The sequence below is a fragment of the Lactuca sativa genome, chromosome 4 (assembly GCF_002870075.4).
Source record: "Lactuca sativa cultivar Salinas chromosome 4, Lsat_Salinas_v11, whole genome shotgun sequence".
Classification (NCBI taxonomy): Eukaryota; Viridiplantae; Streptophyta; class Magnoliopsida; order Asterales; family Asteraceae; genus Lactuca; species Lactuca sativa.
In genome coordinates, this window is record NC_056626.2 from 58,585,173 (window position 1) to 58,603,662 (window position 18,490).

General features: G+C 26.4%; 1 protein-coding gene across 1 annotated transcript; it reads right to left on the minus strand.

Moving 5' to 3' along the window:
• Positions 1-1,535: 1,535 nt before the first annotated feature.
• On the minus strand, positions 1,536-4,115 carry LOC111878495 (COP9 signalosome complex subunit 1). Its single transcript, XM_023875004.2, has 6 exons — positions 3,615-4,115; positions 2,709-3,029; positions 2,474-2,590; positions 2,294-2,379; positions 1,982-2,216; positions 1,536-1,904 (listed from the first exon to the last, which is right to left on the minus strand). Exons 1-6 carry the CDS (start codon positions 4,017-4,019, stop codon positions 1,728-1,730), a joined length of 1,341 nt encoding a protein of 446 aa, XP_023730772.1. The 5' UTR covers positions 4,020-4,115; the 3' UTR covers positions 1,536-1,727.
• Positions 4,116-18,490: the final 14,375 nt, after the last annotated feature.

The window sequence follows — 18,490 nt, forward strand, 5'->3', positions numbered from 1 at the left end:
TAAAGCCAAGGAGAATTGAACTCGAGCAAACCATTTGAGAAGCCTTTCAAGTTATATATATTAGAAATTATTGTTTTTATTAACTTCTATAGTTTTTATTTGTTTTGTACGTTTTTTATTTTCTTATTATTTCTATTGTAAATAACTTCATAATTTTAGTTTTATTTTCTTGTTGTATTCAAATTCTATATTTTTAGTTTTTTGTAATAATTGTTTGTTAATTTTTTTATATAATGTATATTAAAATGTAAAAAAAAAAATAATAAGAAAAAAATAAACCTTTAAATATTAGGAGGGAAAAGAAAAGAAAAAAGGTGGGAAGATGTTGGTTGGTGTTTTGTAGGAAAATAGCAAGAGTTTTCCAACAGAATATTTAGGGTACCCACTTCTGTAGGCAATTTGTTGGAATTTTGTTGCATTACACTTTTGTTGCAAGTTTGTAGGAAACTAGATGGATATTTCCAACAAATAAATTTCGTAGAAAATATTTGGTAGCTAAAACCAAATTGTCTAGTAGTGATAGTCCAAACTAAATTCAAATCTGATCCGATCTGACCAAATTACAATTTGGTTAGATCGGTTTTCAAAAACCAAAACATTTTAAAACTATATATAATTAGAATATTACCTAAATTTATACAGGAAACAAAAAACTTTATTATTTATTTGTGGTTTAAAATTTATAAACAATTACTAAAAAGTATATATTATAGTTTAATACTTTATAAATGAAAAACTTTTGAGAGAAAATACACACACATAATAAATTGTTGTATGGTTCTTACTTTATAAATCAACAATCAATCCAAAATTCAAAATAGTAATTCGGTTTTGTTGAAGAACAATCCAAATATCCACATATTCTACCCAATAGTCCAATCTAAATTGTTCAATTGAACAATTCAATTTTATCCAAATAGTAAATCTTGTCTTTCATCATCCCCGTCATCTTGAGGATTCCTTGGTCAAACCAGGTGTTAGTTTCGGGTTCCCATCGGTTATGAGGTTTTTTTTTTCCATTGCTAGGCTAGGGAATGGTAGAGGATTTTAAAGAGGAGATCTAATGCTATATAATATACCTTGTTGTAAGAATATTGTCCCGTAAATGATCCTTAATTCCTTACTCATTAAAGGTAAAAATGTATATTAATAAATTATGTATGACATGGGCCCACACATACAAACTACATAAATGGGCCAATAGTTTGTTGTAAGTGTCTTGCTCTGCTCTGGCATCTGACTCATGCATGAATTAGACTAAAGTTTGATTCGTTGTACAAACGATGAATGCACCATATTATATGGTTTTCATAATATTATTAAACTCACATTGTTTTGAAAGTTGAATAACTTCTTTTAATTGGACAATCTAGAGTTTTATGGGTAAACAAACATTTTAAATAAGTTGGAAGATAGCATCACAATTACAAAATCATGCTTCAACATTCACAAAATGTTTTTTCATGAATGAACGAAATTTATCTAGGTATTAATGTGTTACCATTCATCATCAACAATATTATAAGGGCTGCAAATTCTCAATCTGAATATATAAACAGCACTCTTTACCCTCAAGATCATGATCATGCATCACAAGTCTTATCCAATCTTTTTACAACATTAACATCATAAAAAACAACCACCTTAAACCACCAAGCACCATGAATTTCCATTCTCTTTTTTCTTTTCATATAATAATTCTCAAAAAAAAAAAAAAACGTGATGATTTAGATTTTCCTTGAAGCCTTGAGATTAAAATCATGCTTGAGAAGATTCGCCCTCAACAGCATCCCCCTAACATCTCGATCAAATTCAATTCCAGTCTGCAAAACTCGCTGAAACGTTGCTTTCCTTTGATCCGCATGCCGAGCATAAAGAATTTTGTTGTGTGAATCAATTCTCGCCTGTAAAAAATTATAAAACCTTATACAAATGAATGCTTTTAAACCAAAAAAAAAATGATGATTATATATTTTATTACCTGTATTTGGTTATCTGTGATTAAAGCTTCGAGTTCCTTCTGTAGTCCAGCTACAGTGGTTTTGAAAGCATTTGCCATCATATTCAAGTCAACAGATACAAATGGATGAGTATACTGAATGAGAGCTTTATTACGAATTTGAGTATACAGCATCTCCACATGATCATGCAAATGAATATCCAACAAAAGGTTTGCTTTAAGGTTCCCAAGGTACTCCAAACAAGAAGCATAATGGCTACAACAATAAATAATACAACACAAATAAAACCATTTCTTTAATTACTTTTTTATAAATAATTAAAAATAAGTTACCTTGAATAGAAATTATGAATAAGCTCCCTCACTTCAGGCACTAACTCTAGAAAGTTACGAAAGTTAATATTGTCTATTACTTTTGCCTGCCAATTTATAATATCAAATTAGAATTATATAATATATTATATAATATAAAGTAAATAACATTATTATATAAAGATAATATTATTTTTTTGCCTTGAGTTCTGCTCGATCAAAACTTGCAAGGGCACAAAGTCCACCATATGTAGCAACATCTTGAGCTGCAATAACTTCAGAGTAGTTGTTTCCCAATTCTGGAGCTGTTTCCAAGAACTGTGAACACATAATAATAATAAAAGATACAAAATATGATCAATCAACTTAGAAAAGGGTAAATGGGAAAGTAGCATTATTATTAAAAAAGAAAAAGAAAAAGAAAAAGAAAAAGAACCTTGCGAGCAGCATGCTTGTACTTTTTAGCCTCAAGATGGGCGAGTCCAGCAGCACATTGTAGTTTTGCAATTGTGATGGGATCAAGGTCATTTTTGTTTTGTTCAGCTTTGCTGACATAGCTTGTAACATGTGCAAATTGACCCATTTCAATGCTGACTAAAATTGCATTTAAACACATGTGTATGATGTGTTTTGCAGTTGTGCAATAATCACGGGTGCGTACATAGTTCTTGAATGCATCTCCAAGTGCACCATGAGCATAGTAGAAGTCTCCAAAGTCGTTGTATCCCATTCTTATGCTCTCTTTAATTAAGTTTGTCTGTAGAAATAGAGACAAGTTAGGTGTTATCTACTATCTTCTAAAGCCCTCAGAAGACTGATTCCCTAAAAGCAAATGATCACTGTTTGTGTGTTTGTATATATATCTACCTAATCATTTGGATGTTGTTCAATGATCATATTTTCCTTTAGAACTTGTAGCTATTTGTAAGCTTACTCACATTCAGGCTCCATTTTGATTACAAATCACAATCAATAACAGCCTTTAACAGACAACAGTTTCTAGTTTTATCATACCATGTACTAATTACTAAAAACCTATGATCCTAAACTCAACCTTTTAAATTTAGAACTTCCTAAAGCACTAGGTTGCTAGACCAATTCAGTCTTGTGAATGTACCAAAAACCCAAGGTCCATTACCTTTTTTTTTTTTTCCTTAAAAGAGGATTAAGATAGCAACAAAACACCTAGATATGCTACCTGAACGGTAGCAAAACCCTACGATTGGCGAAAAAAATTAAACAGAAAAACTTTAACGATATTGAATTGTTGGTAACCTAAACAGACACGCTTATAGATAATGGATCGTAAAATTCGATGCTAAAACAGATAATAATATATTACCCTGTAAGCATTAAGCTCATTCTCAAGTTTCTCCTTCCTCTGGTCAGCCCTACGGTCCACCGCGTCCATCCAACCCGAATCGGAACTGTAATTCGGACCCAATCGTCCATCGATTTTCTGAACAACTTCCCTAAACAACTGTGTGTTCTCTCCCTTCTTGATCTCGTCATACGCCATTCGAAGCGCCTCTAACTGCATCGAAACATTGCCACATTTGTCGGCGATGAATATCAAGCGCGAAATTTTAGTACGACCTGTGTATAAGGCGGCGTACGCCTCGATGTCGAGTTGCTCGCCACTGATAATCGGTCTACGTTGCTGCTGCTGCGATAACGACTCATCGTCAACGCCGTTCGTGTAGATCTCGTCCGTCATCTGTCCAGATGCTTCCTCCTCTGTCTCCATAATCACAGCGTTTCGTAGGGTTTCGTTCCACGAAGGGATTTCTATTCGAAGCTTTCAGTCGCCTGTTGCCCTCTTGAGACCTCTGCGAGTAGACTGATTTCTACAGGCAATAAATACGGCACTATTTTGGTAGTTGGGCTTAACTCTTAAAGTATTGGGCTTTATAAGACCCATAACTTTTCCAACTTTTGGATTTTTGATTTTATGCTCAAAAAAGCCCCTTCACTATTTAACTTCTCAACTCAAGTCATTTATATTTAACATATTGAACCTTACTCTTAGTCTCTTAGACGTTTGTCTAATTGAAAGTTAATGCTATATAAATCAAAAACGGAAGAAATAATAGGGTTCCATCATCCATGTCTTCATATATACGATTTCTCTTAGTCTATCGTAAAAAATCTGAAATTAAATAATTACCTCATGTCCTCATATACCAAAACAAGTCTTTAGGAATTTAGATAGTTTGCTTTTTATGCACGAGTTTAAGAGTTACTATAGTTACAAAAGGATAAATACACTATAGTTTAAACATATGTAATTCAATGGATAAAAGTATTCCCATGTTTTTATCAAACTATGTTCACTTTTTCCCTTCGTAAGTTCAATATTATATGCATCAACCATTGTGGTCTCCTTCAACGTTTATTATCAAAAACATGGGTTAATATTTAATAAGTTCATCTTCAATCCATAACAATATTTTCTACACTAAAATCTATAATTACAATATAAAATATAATATTAATACTAAATATCTCCAATTCATTCCACTATAATTAACACTAAAATAATATTTATGTATATTTCTATTTATCTAGATTTTTTATTTTACAAAAACAACTTTTCTATTTATTAAGGATTCTACTGAACACTTAACCTTAACTTAGTGTGGTAGGAATAAGTAATAAACAATAATCATCCTCTTTTTTCCTTATCTAAACACCCCATTAATCCATAACTTTTAATTAATATAAGTATATAAATTATATTTTTAAAAATCTATAACTAAGATCAACAAACTCCCGATACATCTTTATCATTTGGACCATATTTTAATGATTTTTGATGTTTCATATTTGATTTATTAGTTTATTATATTACTAGCATTGTAATATTATATATGTGAGTTGTGTGGTTTTTTAATTTTCTAAAACTGTAATATTTTATTAACATATATATGTGTTTGCACTAATAGGATTGCAATGTATATCAATTACGTGTTTTATGTAAATTCTGTATTGCATTTTAGATTATTAAATATAATAACATAGATAATAATATTAAATATAAATTATAATTGTATGAGAAATAAACTAAAAATACATAAGTTTAAAGTTCAAAGACTAATATATATATATATATATATATATATATATATATATATATATATATATATATATATATATATATATATATATTAGATTCATGTGAGACGGCCTAATTTTGTGAGACCGTGAGACACATTTTTTTATTTTTTTATTTTATTTTTATTTTTTTTAGTTAATTCAAGTTCCGAAAATAATATTTAAAAAAAGAATTTTTGGATTTTTCCATTTATTTTGCATTTTAAAATTATTTTTTAGAATATCTACGGTGTAATATTCTATTAGAATATTTCACGTATTTTTCAAAAAAAATGGATTTTTTTTATTTTTTTTAGTTAATTCAAGTTCCGAAAATAATATTTAAAAAAAGAATTTTTAGATTTTTCCATTTATTTTGCATTTTAAAATTATTTTTTAGAATATATCAATGTAATATTCTATTAGAATATTTCACGTATTTTTCAAAAAAAACGGGATTTTATTTTTTATTTTTTTATTTTTTTAGTTAATTCAAGTTCCGAAAATAATATTTAAAAAAAGAATTTTTGGATTTTTCCATTTATTTTGCATTTTAAAATTATTTTTAGATTTGGTCTCACGGTTTCACAAAATTAGAATGGTCTCAAATGAACCTGAACCTATATATATATATATATATATATATATATATATATATATATATATATATATATATATATATATATATATATATATATATATATATATATATACTAGGTAAGTTAAAGGCCCGTGCTAAGCACAACCCACAAACATTATCGAGCATGGTTTGCAAATGTTTTAAGCATAATTTAGTATTTTTATTCTTCTACATAGTCCACATTTGCCCTTCACTCGATAAAAATTAACTGTTTGCTAAATGCAAGAGTAATATTGTTTGGAATACATATGAATATTCACATAATGACTTCTTATGTTTCGAATTGTAATAAACATGAACATCAACTCATCAAATGTCGATGCTGCAAAAACCATAATCATTCATATTTACCTCTTTATCATCACCATTTTCCCCAAATATGCCTTTTGTTACGCTTATTTTAGGTATATCAACAACTTGACCTTTCATCTATCAAAGCATTGGCACTTGTGCAGTTATATTTGCAATAAAAATTAGCCAACAGTTAAAAACCTGTAATAACAACTTCAAATCACTTTATAGTTTACCAAAATCAATTACGTACGGAGTAAAAGGAGCATCACGAATTGCATAATAAATTAAACTACTGTAATAGTTCCTATTAAGCAGTGTTTAAAATTTTTAACGTGACTAAAATATGTACCAAGATATCCAAAATGACATTGCAAGGCTTAGTACTTGATGAACAGATCCATTATTGGCAACATTTTTCACTTATAAGCAATTCCAGTAGTAAAAAGCTTCTACCTCCCAAGAAATAATAAGTTATATTTGTTCATGACACATCTTGATGTTAGAAACAATATACCAATCAGGATGAAACCACATCAAAATATTATATAACCAAAAAATAATATATATATATATATATATATATATATATATATATATATATATATATATATATATAGGATCAAATGAGAACACCAAAAATGTTGAGAAGGCGAGAACAAAGTATATTCTTTTGTGATTCCATGTATTCATTTGTGGAGGAATGATATTTTTTTACGCTTTTAATTTCAATTGAAAAGAAAAAGCATATTCATATTGATTGTGCATAAAAATTTATCATTTCACCACAAATGAATACATGGAATCACAAATGAATATACTTGTTCTCGCGTTCTCAACCTTTTAGGTGTTCTCATTTGATCCTTTATTAGCAAAAATTAAGATACTATTATCATAATCATCCACCCCATCATACTATAATAAAAAAAATCTAAAGCACACAGTTATAATGAACACACACCCTAATCACGAAAAAACTTATATTTTGTCCTGCCAAGTGAGAGACTTTCTGGGGTTCTTCATTGATCTCTGGTCACATCATATACTTTTTAAGTGACATATAGATCATTAGTATAAATTAAAGTGAAGTAATACAAAGGTTATTATTAACGGAAAGAGATGCATTCAACATAAACAACAACATTCACAAAAAAAAGATGCATTAACAAAAAAAGGTACATATAATGACATTTCAATAATTTGGAGTGCAATCAGTGTAGGGAAAAAGAGAATACCACAAGTTCTTGCTTTGCTACCAATGAATTGTTTTCCCATGAAATTGCTCTCAAATATGTTCATCAAAATGGTGACCATCTACCATATACTTAACTAACTGTTACAATTGATAAAAACAACTTTTAAATCTATTCAACAAGTAATTCCACAAGTTAGTAAACAAATTCCAAATAACAATTGGGTAAAAACACATGATATTAATTATTAAGTACCAACGTTGCATTTGACCTATCCCTAAAATCCAAATCTTTGATTTCCTTTTTTTTATACTTTCTTTTCCCTGCTTTCTTTTCATATGTAATTCAATTTTAAAGGTATTTCTCATGGTTGTAGTCAACGTAACAACTTTGGTGCCCTAATTTATATCAAACAAATAATGACTGAAAGCAAGAAATCGTAGGGCTAAAAACGAGGAATTTACTGAATTTTCTAATTCGAAACAAAGCATTAGAGAAAGAGGGAAAGAAATTACCTATTTTATCAACCCTAAAACCTCCACATCACCATCAAATCTAAAATCAACTACGATTAATTGACTAAAATCAAGAAATAGATAAAATGAATTTGTAGAGGGTGAAGATAAACTTAAAGTCGATTACTTGAAGACGTGGGAGTTTCAACACCGACAACATACTTTATCTCGAGGTCTCATTCTCAGTTCAATCTCCAAAGAATTCGTGACTCAGAATAAACATAGACGGGAGAAGGCGGCATTAAGATGTGTAAGAGAAAATGGGAAGCACATCAGTTCCTTAAGTACACGAAAATTGCCACTCTTTCTTGAGAAAAACATTTGTAAGCAACGTCTCCCAACATGCATGACGATCCAAAAGAAAGAAGAAACTCCGAAAATTTAGATGAAGCGAACACATGCTCTCGTGAATCGACTTTGATGTCCATAGCGTCGTTTAGGAGGTATATTACATGGCGGAAGGAAAACCCCATAAGTTTGATTTTGGCGACATGAGCAAAAGAGTGGCAAAGTTAATGTTGGCCGCCAAATTAGGATTTTGTTTCAATGGAAGATATGTTTGGGTTTTGGTTGGGAAGGAACAAATACATTCGCTTGGATGATATGGGGAAATCGACACAACGCTGTGAAGGAGGCGGTGCTAATGAAATTTTAAGTCCATCGCATCGCATCACATCGTTCGTAGATACCTTACGTGGCGTGAGACTAACCCTCTAAAATTGATTTTACAGAGAGGAGAATGAAAGGGTTTTCGTATATAATAATGAGAGCGGAAATAGGAAATCATGTGTTTTCCAACAAAACATGTTTTCTTAAACTATGTTAAACATTACCTTAATATATACCTTAATATTAAGGTATATATTACCTTAATATATACCCTAAACATTACCTTAATATATACAAAAACATAGTTTTTTCGTTTTTTTTAATTATTAAGAAGCTATTTTTATCGAAAAATGATTTTAAATATACCAAAATTAATGATTTTTTATTCTTTACAAATAGGCATCCATATTGATATAGTTTTAAGATAAAATAAAAAGTTATTTTTTTTTTATATTTTCAGCTATAGTTATTCATAAGTGAATAAAAATGAATCTGGTTTTTACTACAGTACATTCGTTATTTACTTATGAATAAAAACTATGATTAATTTTTTTTTACAATTTAAGTATCATTCATATATGAATATAGCATATACTAAACATAGTATATTCATATTTAAATATTAGACGATACATTCACTTGTGAATATTACATAGTATATATTCACTTGTGAATGTTAGATGATATATTCACTTATAAATATTATATGATATTTTCATATGTGAATATTATATAGTATTACATGGTATATCACATGAATATAGTACATAATATATTCACTTGTGAATATTAGATCGTATATTCACTTATGAATAATAGTTGGTATATTCATATGTGAATATTGCACAGTATATTCATATATGAATATTACAATGTGTTTTCAGAAATATTTATAATTTTTTATGTGTTATTCACATATGAATAACATACAGACTTGCATATTTGTTTTGTGTTTTAATAATCACATATTGATTCAGGTGAGAAAACATCTTCGTATGTGAATATAACGTGGTAATTTAGTTTATGCATTTCATCAAACAGTTGGAGTGCATACAAGTTAACTTTTTTAAAAATATGATAAATATGATACTTTGGCTGCTTAAATCTTACAAAATAGTAGATTGGTGGAGAAATATATGAAAATTTCAAACAAAAAATGATTTGAACTTTTTCTTACCTTAATTTCGATGTTTTATTTGATGAACGATGTTGAATGAATGATACGAATTGAATTTTTTTGTTGATTATCGATGATGTTGTTCTAATGATGTTGGGAGTATAATAATCGTAGATATTGAAGATATGTTCGTATTCAAACAGAATTGAAGGTTCGATTGAAAGAGCAAAAAACGAATGAATTTCAACTGTTCGTATTTGTGATTGAAGGCTATTATATCATATTTACAAGTTTGCCACCGTGTCCTTTATGTTTAGAGGCTATTTAAATGAGTGGTTGAGAATGATTCCCCCATTCTCAACATGTTTTTTATTTTCTCAATTGAACCCACCTCTCTCTCTCTCTCTCTCTCTATATATATATATATATATATATATATATATATATATATATATATATATATATAGAGAGAGAGAGAGAGAGAGAGAGGTGGGTTCAATTGAAAAAATAAAAAAGATTGAGAATGGGGGAATCATTCTCAACCACTCATTTAATTAGCATATTAACATAAAATACACGGTGGCAAATTTGTAAATATGATTTATTAACCTTCAATCACAAATATCATTTCTTCTGGATCGTTTATCTGTTCTTCATCAACATCATCTGTTATTCATTCATCTCGATTGTTCCTCTGTGTTCTTCATCAACATCATACGTTCTACTACTTGTTCGCTATCAAAATCACATGTTCTTCATAAAAAAAGACATTGACACTTCATAAAAACATCAATTCTTCATCAAAAATCTTCGTTTATTCATCAAAATGTTGTGATTCGTCATTAAAAACATTTATTTGTACTATTAAGTGTAACTCGTGATTTATTCTTGTCCAGTTTCGTTGACATCAAACAAAATCGTTAAAATAATCCACATTTATCGATGTCACATTATTTAGTGATCACCAATCATCGAAACTTTATCAAAGGAACCTTCGCCAATATCAAACAACAGGTAGCAATCGAAAGTTTATCAACATAACCATATATTTGAAGATTTTTTTAAAAATCGTTTTTCAAGTTTGAAAAACTTCGTTTTTCATACATTTTTTTCACAATTTTTGATATAAACCTATTGATTATTAATCGATTTTGATAGGATTTGTTTTGTTTTGTTATTATTGGCTTCAATTGTGAATTTTTTACCATAGTTATATAAATTAATTTATTTGCACGCCAACTGTTCGATGAAATGCATAAACTAAATATATCACGTAATATTCACAGGTGAATATGCCTTTATACGAGAATTAATGTATATCTTTTAAAAATACAGAGCACGTATGTAATTGATATGTGAATAATATAAAAAAATATTCACATGCGAATACATGTAATATTCACAAATAAATACATGTAATATTTATAAATGAATACAGTTAATACGTCATTTTAAGGTTCTAAGCAAGTTTGTAATTCATATGAGAATAACATATACGAATTATATCTGTATGTAAACAGGGGCGGAACATGACTACTACGAGTACGGGGGCCGAAACCGTAACATTAAACAAAATTATATAAACAATTTTTTCAATCGGCTCTTAATAACATGTTAACTAAACATAGGCATATTTCCATCCAAAAACATTGTTGATGGCTATTTGGGATATTGAATGAAAGTTTGCATGTGTTACTTATAAAAACCTTTAAAGAGTTTGAATGTTTTTTTAAATGTTTGTGCAATACATAACAAAATTAATTGACGATTTAAAGGTAGTAAATAACTGTTACTAACAAATACATTTTGACAAGGAACTAAGGTTTTTAAGAAAATACAAGCTCCATCAACATAATTAAAAAAAAAATTGTGACATCAGTTTCCAATTTATGCTCTAAACTTGTAATTATAACATATTATAGTAAATTCTTTTATTTATTTGCTTCTATACCTTATACAACTTATTTTAGTGTTAAATACACAATATGATTTTAATGGTTTCACTTTCTTGCGAATAAATTTAATATGAATTTTAGTTATTTTTTTTTATTAATTTCAGAACTCTTTTTTACATTTAGTTACTAGATTAAAAAAAATTATTTTCAGCTTTTGCAGACTTTCATCTTTTGTAGTCTTTTGAAGTTTTCAAGTATAGTCTTTTCAATTTTCTTATAAATGTGTTGGATATCCCATTACAATATTACTCCCTCCGTCCTAAAATTATAGTCCATTTTTCCTTTTTGGTTTGTCCCAAAATAATAGTCCACTTTTAAAAATAAATAACATTTTTACCAAAATACCCCCTCATTATTAGTTAACCAACTAAGCAATTAATGGAACATTAAATGCAAAGTAAAGACAAAACTGTCATTTTGTTAAATAAAGTTGGTGGTAATTAATGTTTTTATTAATTTGTGTGTTTTTTTGTCTGTGGACAATAATATTGGGACGGAGGGAGTATTTATTAGTAGTGAGAGAAATAAAGATATAGAGAGGGGAGAAAGACAACGTACATCTTATGAGAGAGGAGATAAGAGAGAAAGTGGCAGCAGATAGAGCTTCAAGATGAGTAAACAGTAAACAGGTGACCGCCGGAGAGGAGAAAGGGCGTATGGAGAAGGAAATCGATCCAACGACCAATGGAGAGGAGAGAAAGAAGATTTTGGTTTGAGAAATTCTTTCCGACGAACGGCGACCGACACATGGAGAAAAATTAGGAGATGAACTTCTCTACAACCATGTTATTCTTCACATAGGTTTGAGAAATTAGTTTTTGACGGTAGCATTGATTTTTTTAGGGTTTACTGATTTCAAAAACTCAAAGTTCAATTTAAATGTAAATTAAGATTTTGGTTTTTTATAGAGTTTAATATTTACATAGTTCCCTTAAATAGTTGAAAGAAAGATATATTTGATTTAGTTACTGATTTTCCGATTTTATTGTAATTTTGTTAATGAGTTATATATATATATATATATATATATATATATATATATATATATATATATATATATATATATATATATATTATACTGATTTGGTTGATAACTTACATATATATGCCGGTAAAGATTAAAATCAAGGGGGCCATTTGTCATTTTTATGAATATTTTATTGCTAAATAACCATATATGCAGGTATTCGAACCCTTAAAACCAGGGGGCCATGGCCCCCCTCGGCCCCTAAGAGCATCCGCCGTTGCATGTAAACATATGTAATATTCACAAATGAATATATATGTAATAAATTACATTAAATGTGAATATATATGTATTATTCACAAATGAATTAAACTGTCAATAAAATCGAGGACTATAAAATATATATAATTAAAGATAAAAAAATATTTGATAAGAATATATATTTATTCACATACAACTAATCTTTTTAGGGTAATAAAATAATTATATAAGCATATATATTTTTATTAATGTTATATTCATTTGTGAATAAATGATAACTTTTTTTTTCTTCAGAAAATTATAAAAATAGAAAAACGTCATTTTGAGGCTCTAAACAGTCCCGAATGGCCGAAAAACACCGTACGTCACGGCTAAGCGATGAGTTTTGTAAATCGCACCATTTTACATCAAATATGCGAATTTCGTCCAATTCCGAGACTAAACTTCATTGTGGCAAAATTGTTTTGATGATGTCACTAAATTTTCATTCCTACTAACATCATCATTATTCATATATGAATAAAGTTTAGAAATCATTACGACATATTTACTGATGATATTACTAACTTCAATCCCACTAGTAAAAACATTGTTATTGTAATCTGTTATTTTTATTTATGTGAATAAACTATACATGTTGATTTATTTATTTTGTGATACAACCTTTATATATAAATAAATAATACACTATAAGAATTGGTTTCTGCATAGTTTTTTTTTGTATAATGTAACAATATTATTTTACATGTAAAATCAACATTATACTAAGACAAACAACATTGTATTGGTTAATGAATATCATTTGCATTTGAATTTAATACGATCAAAATGAAGAATATATTAAATTGTATAACATTTACACGTGAATATAAAAATATATTGTCTTCGTCAATGATATCTTCTCAATTACGTCAACCAATCGTCAACCACCGAGATATGAACCAACCATTGATTGAAATTTTATTCTTTTATTGAGTTATAACGATGCCTGAAAAAACATGTGAATACACATAAAAAAATGTTAAAAATATACTTTTAGTTCATAATAATAACGATTTATCACATTTTAATTATCACATGGTATATTCACGTACGAATGTATAATCATATGTGAATATTATATGATATATGTTGTTTATATTGTATATTTACGTGTGATATTACATGGTATATTCACAAATGAATATTACATAATATATTCACATATGAATATTATATGGTAGATTCACATGTGAATATTATATGGTATATTTGCTTGTGAATGTTACACATTCTAGTCACATATAAATATTGCATGGTATATATTCATTTATGAATATTACACAGTATATTCACATATGAATAATATATAATATATACACTTGTGAATATGATACAGGATATTTATATTTAAATATTAAACGATGCATTCACTTGTGAATATTACATAGTATTTTCACTTGTAAGTATTAGATGATATATTCACTTATGAATATTAGATGATATATTCATATATGAATATTACACAGTTTATTCACTTATGAATATTACACAGGATATTAACATATGCATATTACAAGATATATTCACAAATATATATATATATATATATATATATATATATATATATATATATATATATATTTTATATGTTATTCACATATGAATAACATATAAAATTGTATATTTGTTTTGTGTTTTAATAATCATATACTGATTAAGATGCGAAAACATATTCATATGTGAATATAACGTGGTAATTTAGTTTATGCATTTCATCAAATAGTTTGAGTGCATACAAGTAAGCTTTCTTAAAAATGCTAAAACATGATACTTTGACTATTTAAAACTTAAAAAATAGTAGATTGATAGAGAACTATATGAAATTTAAAAAAAAAATGATTTGATGTTTTTCTAACCTTAATTTCGAAGTTTTGTTTGATGATCGATGTTGAATGAATGATATGAAGTGAAACTCCTGTTGATTATTGATGATATTGATCTAATGACACTGGGAGTAAAATTAATCGTAGATGTTGAAGATATTCTTGTATTCAAGCATAGTTGAAGGTTGGATTGAAAGAACCAAAAACGAATTTTTTTTGGTCTACTGTTGAATGATGTTGATGAACGTGTTTTTGACGAAGATGGATGATTGATTAACACTAGATGATGTTGATCGATGATTTAATTGAAGTAATCTGGATGATCGTTGAACGTTGGAGAAGAAATTTAATTGATGAACGATCGGGTAGTAATGAATTTGAATTGTTATCAATTTATCCACAGTTACATATCTGTGATTGAAGGATATCATATCATATTTACTAGGCGAATACCCGCGCGTTGCGCGAAAAACACCTATATAGTTGAAGTCTTTACAAATATATGTTTTTTTTTTAAATATAACAATAATGTTGTTGTTAAATTTGATATCATAATTCGTATACTAAATTGATATAATATATTGATTATTTTGAATTATATGATAATATATATACATCTATTATAATTCCAGTATCTCAATAGTTTGAATGACTTCTACCTGTGAATTACACGTGCATAAAATTAAGTATAATATATGGTTTAATGTTATTTGTAGTTGTTATTATTGTTAATTAATTTTTTAAAATTTATTTGCTTAATGTTTTAATTTCTATCATTATAATTATTTAAAACATCAAAAATTGTTTTTTGATTTTAAATGTAACAATATAATCATTTATATATAGTTATTTTTAACTACCATTACTGTAAGTTATTTTAATCTACTTATTTGAAAACTTTTAACGATTATAAAAATATCTTTAGGAAATATTTTAGTTAAATTGAGATTACAGTTTAGTTTTTGTATTTATCACTACAATTTATCATTTTTAACTATTTAAAAAATATTCTTTGGTATTTTTAAGTTGACACTGTAATGTTATATATAAATTAACAATTTAAGTATTTTTGTCCAAACTGTTCAAATGTTGTACCTTTAAACTGATGATGGTTTACATACAACAACATTTTAAATCTAATAAATTAAGTCTAATATGTTAAAAGTTAAAGACATAACTTTATAAGTAGAAGTAAAGATATTATTTTAAAATTGAAATTTAGTTTATTTATGAGTATACTTTAGGTATGATATTTATTTAAACTTATTAACCAACTTATAATCATTATTAGAAAGACACTACAATTTATCACTTTTAATTATTTTCAAAATTGTATCTTTAAAATGATAATGATTTACATCCAATAATATATTAACACTAATAAATTAAGTATAATATGTTAAAAGTTGAAAACATAATTTTATAAGTATAAGTAAAAATATTATTTTAATATTGAAATTTATTTTATATATTATTACACTTTAGGTTTGATATTTGTTTAACCTTATTAACCAATTATAATTATTATTAGAAAGAAATTGAAAAGTCATGGGAGTTTCAAATAAATGTGGTAAAAGGAAAAATACATAGGAGTTTCAAATGCATGAGGTTCAAGGAAAAATGCTAGTTTTATAAGATATATATATATATATATATATATATATATATATATATATATATATATATATATATATATATATATATATATATATATATATATATATATATATATACTAGGCGAATGCCCGCGCATTGCGTAGAAACACCTATATAGTTGAAGTCTTTACAAATATATGTTTTTTTTAATATAACGATAATGATGTTGTTAAATTTGATATAATAATTTGTATACTAAATTGATATAATATATTGATTATTTTGAATTATATGATAATATATACATCTATCATAACTTCAGAATCTCAATCGTTTGAATGATTTCTACCTGCGAGTTATACATGAATAAAATTAAATATAATATATTGTTTAATATTACTTATAATTGTTGTTATTGTTAATTAATTTTTTAAAATTTATTAGCTTAATGTTTTAATCTATCATTATTGATTATTTAAAACATCAAACATTACTTTTGATTTTAAGGGTAACAACATAATCATTTATATAGAGTTATTTTTAACTATTATTATTGTAAGTTATTTTAAGCTACTTATTTAGAAACTTTTAACGATTATAAAAATATATTTATGAAATATTTTACTTAAATTGATATAATAATTTTGTTTTTGCATTCATCACTACTATATATCACTTTTAACTCTTTACAAAATATTCTTTCGTTTTTTTAATTGGAACTGAAATTTATATTTAAATTCACATTGTAATATGCAGAAACACCTATGTAGTTGAAATCTTCACAAATATATATATTTTAAATATAACAGTAACGTCGTTATTAAATTTGATATAATAATTCGTATACTAAATTGATATAATATATTGATTATTTTCAATTATACGATAATATGTATCTATTATAACTTCATAATCTCAATCGTTTGAATGACTTCTACCCGTGGGTTAGACATGAATAAAATTAAATATAATATAAGGTTTAATGTTATTTATAGTTGTTGTTATTGTTAATTATTTTTTTAAAATTTATTTGCTTAATTTTTTAATTTCTAATTATAATTATTTAAAACATCAAACATTGTTTTTTGATTTTAAAGGTAACAATATAATCATTTATATAGAGGTATTTATAAATATTGTTATTATAAGTTATTTTAAGCTACTTATTTGAAACCTTTACTGATTATAAAAATATCTTTAGGAAATATTTTAATTAAGTTGAGATTAGAATTTAGTTTTTGCATTTATCACTACAATTTATCACTTTTAACTATTTAAAAAATATTCTTTGGTTTTTGAAGTGGAACTGAATTTTATATTTAGGTTGACACTGTAATGATATATTTAAATTAACAATTTAAGTATTTTGTCAAAACTGTTCAAAAGTTGTAGCTTTAAACGGATAATGTTTTGCATAAAACAACATTTTAAATCTAATAAATTAAGTATATTATGTTAAAAGTTAAATACATAAGTTTATAAGTAGAAGTACATATATTATTTTAAAACTGAAATTTAGTTTATTAATGATAACACTTTAGGTTTGATATTTATTTAACCTTATTAATCAACTTATAATCATTATTAGAAAGACACTATAATTTATCACTTTTAAGTATGTACAAAATATTCTTTGGGTTGTTTAAGTTAAACTAAAACTGATATTTAAGTTGATTCAGTAATGTTATATTTAAATTAATAATTTATTTTTATACAAATTGTTCCAAAATTGTATCTTTAAAATGATAATGGTTTACATTCAACAATATATTAAAACTAATAAATTAAATATAATATGTTAAAAGTTAAAAACATAACTTTATAAGTAGAAGTAAAGATATTATTTTAATATTAAAATTTAGTTTATATATGATTAGACTTTAGGCTTGATATTTATTTAACCCAATTAACCAAATTATAATTATTATTATAAAGAAATTGAAAAGTCATGGGAGTTTCAAATGAATGTGGTGAAAGAAAAAATGATATGGGGGTTTCAAATGAATGTGGTGCTTGGAAAAATGATTTTTTTATAAGTATATAATGATATATATATATATATATATATATATATATATATATATATATATATATATAGAGAGAGAGAGAGAGAGAG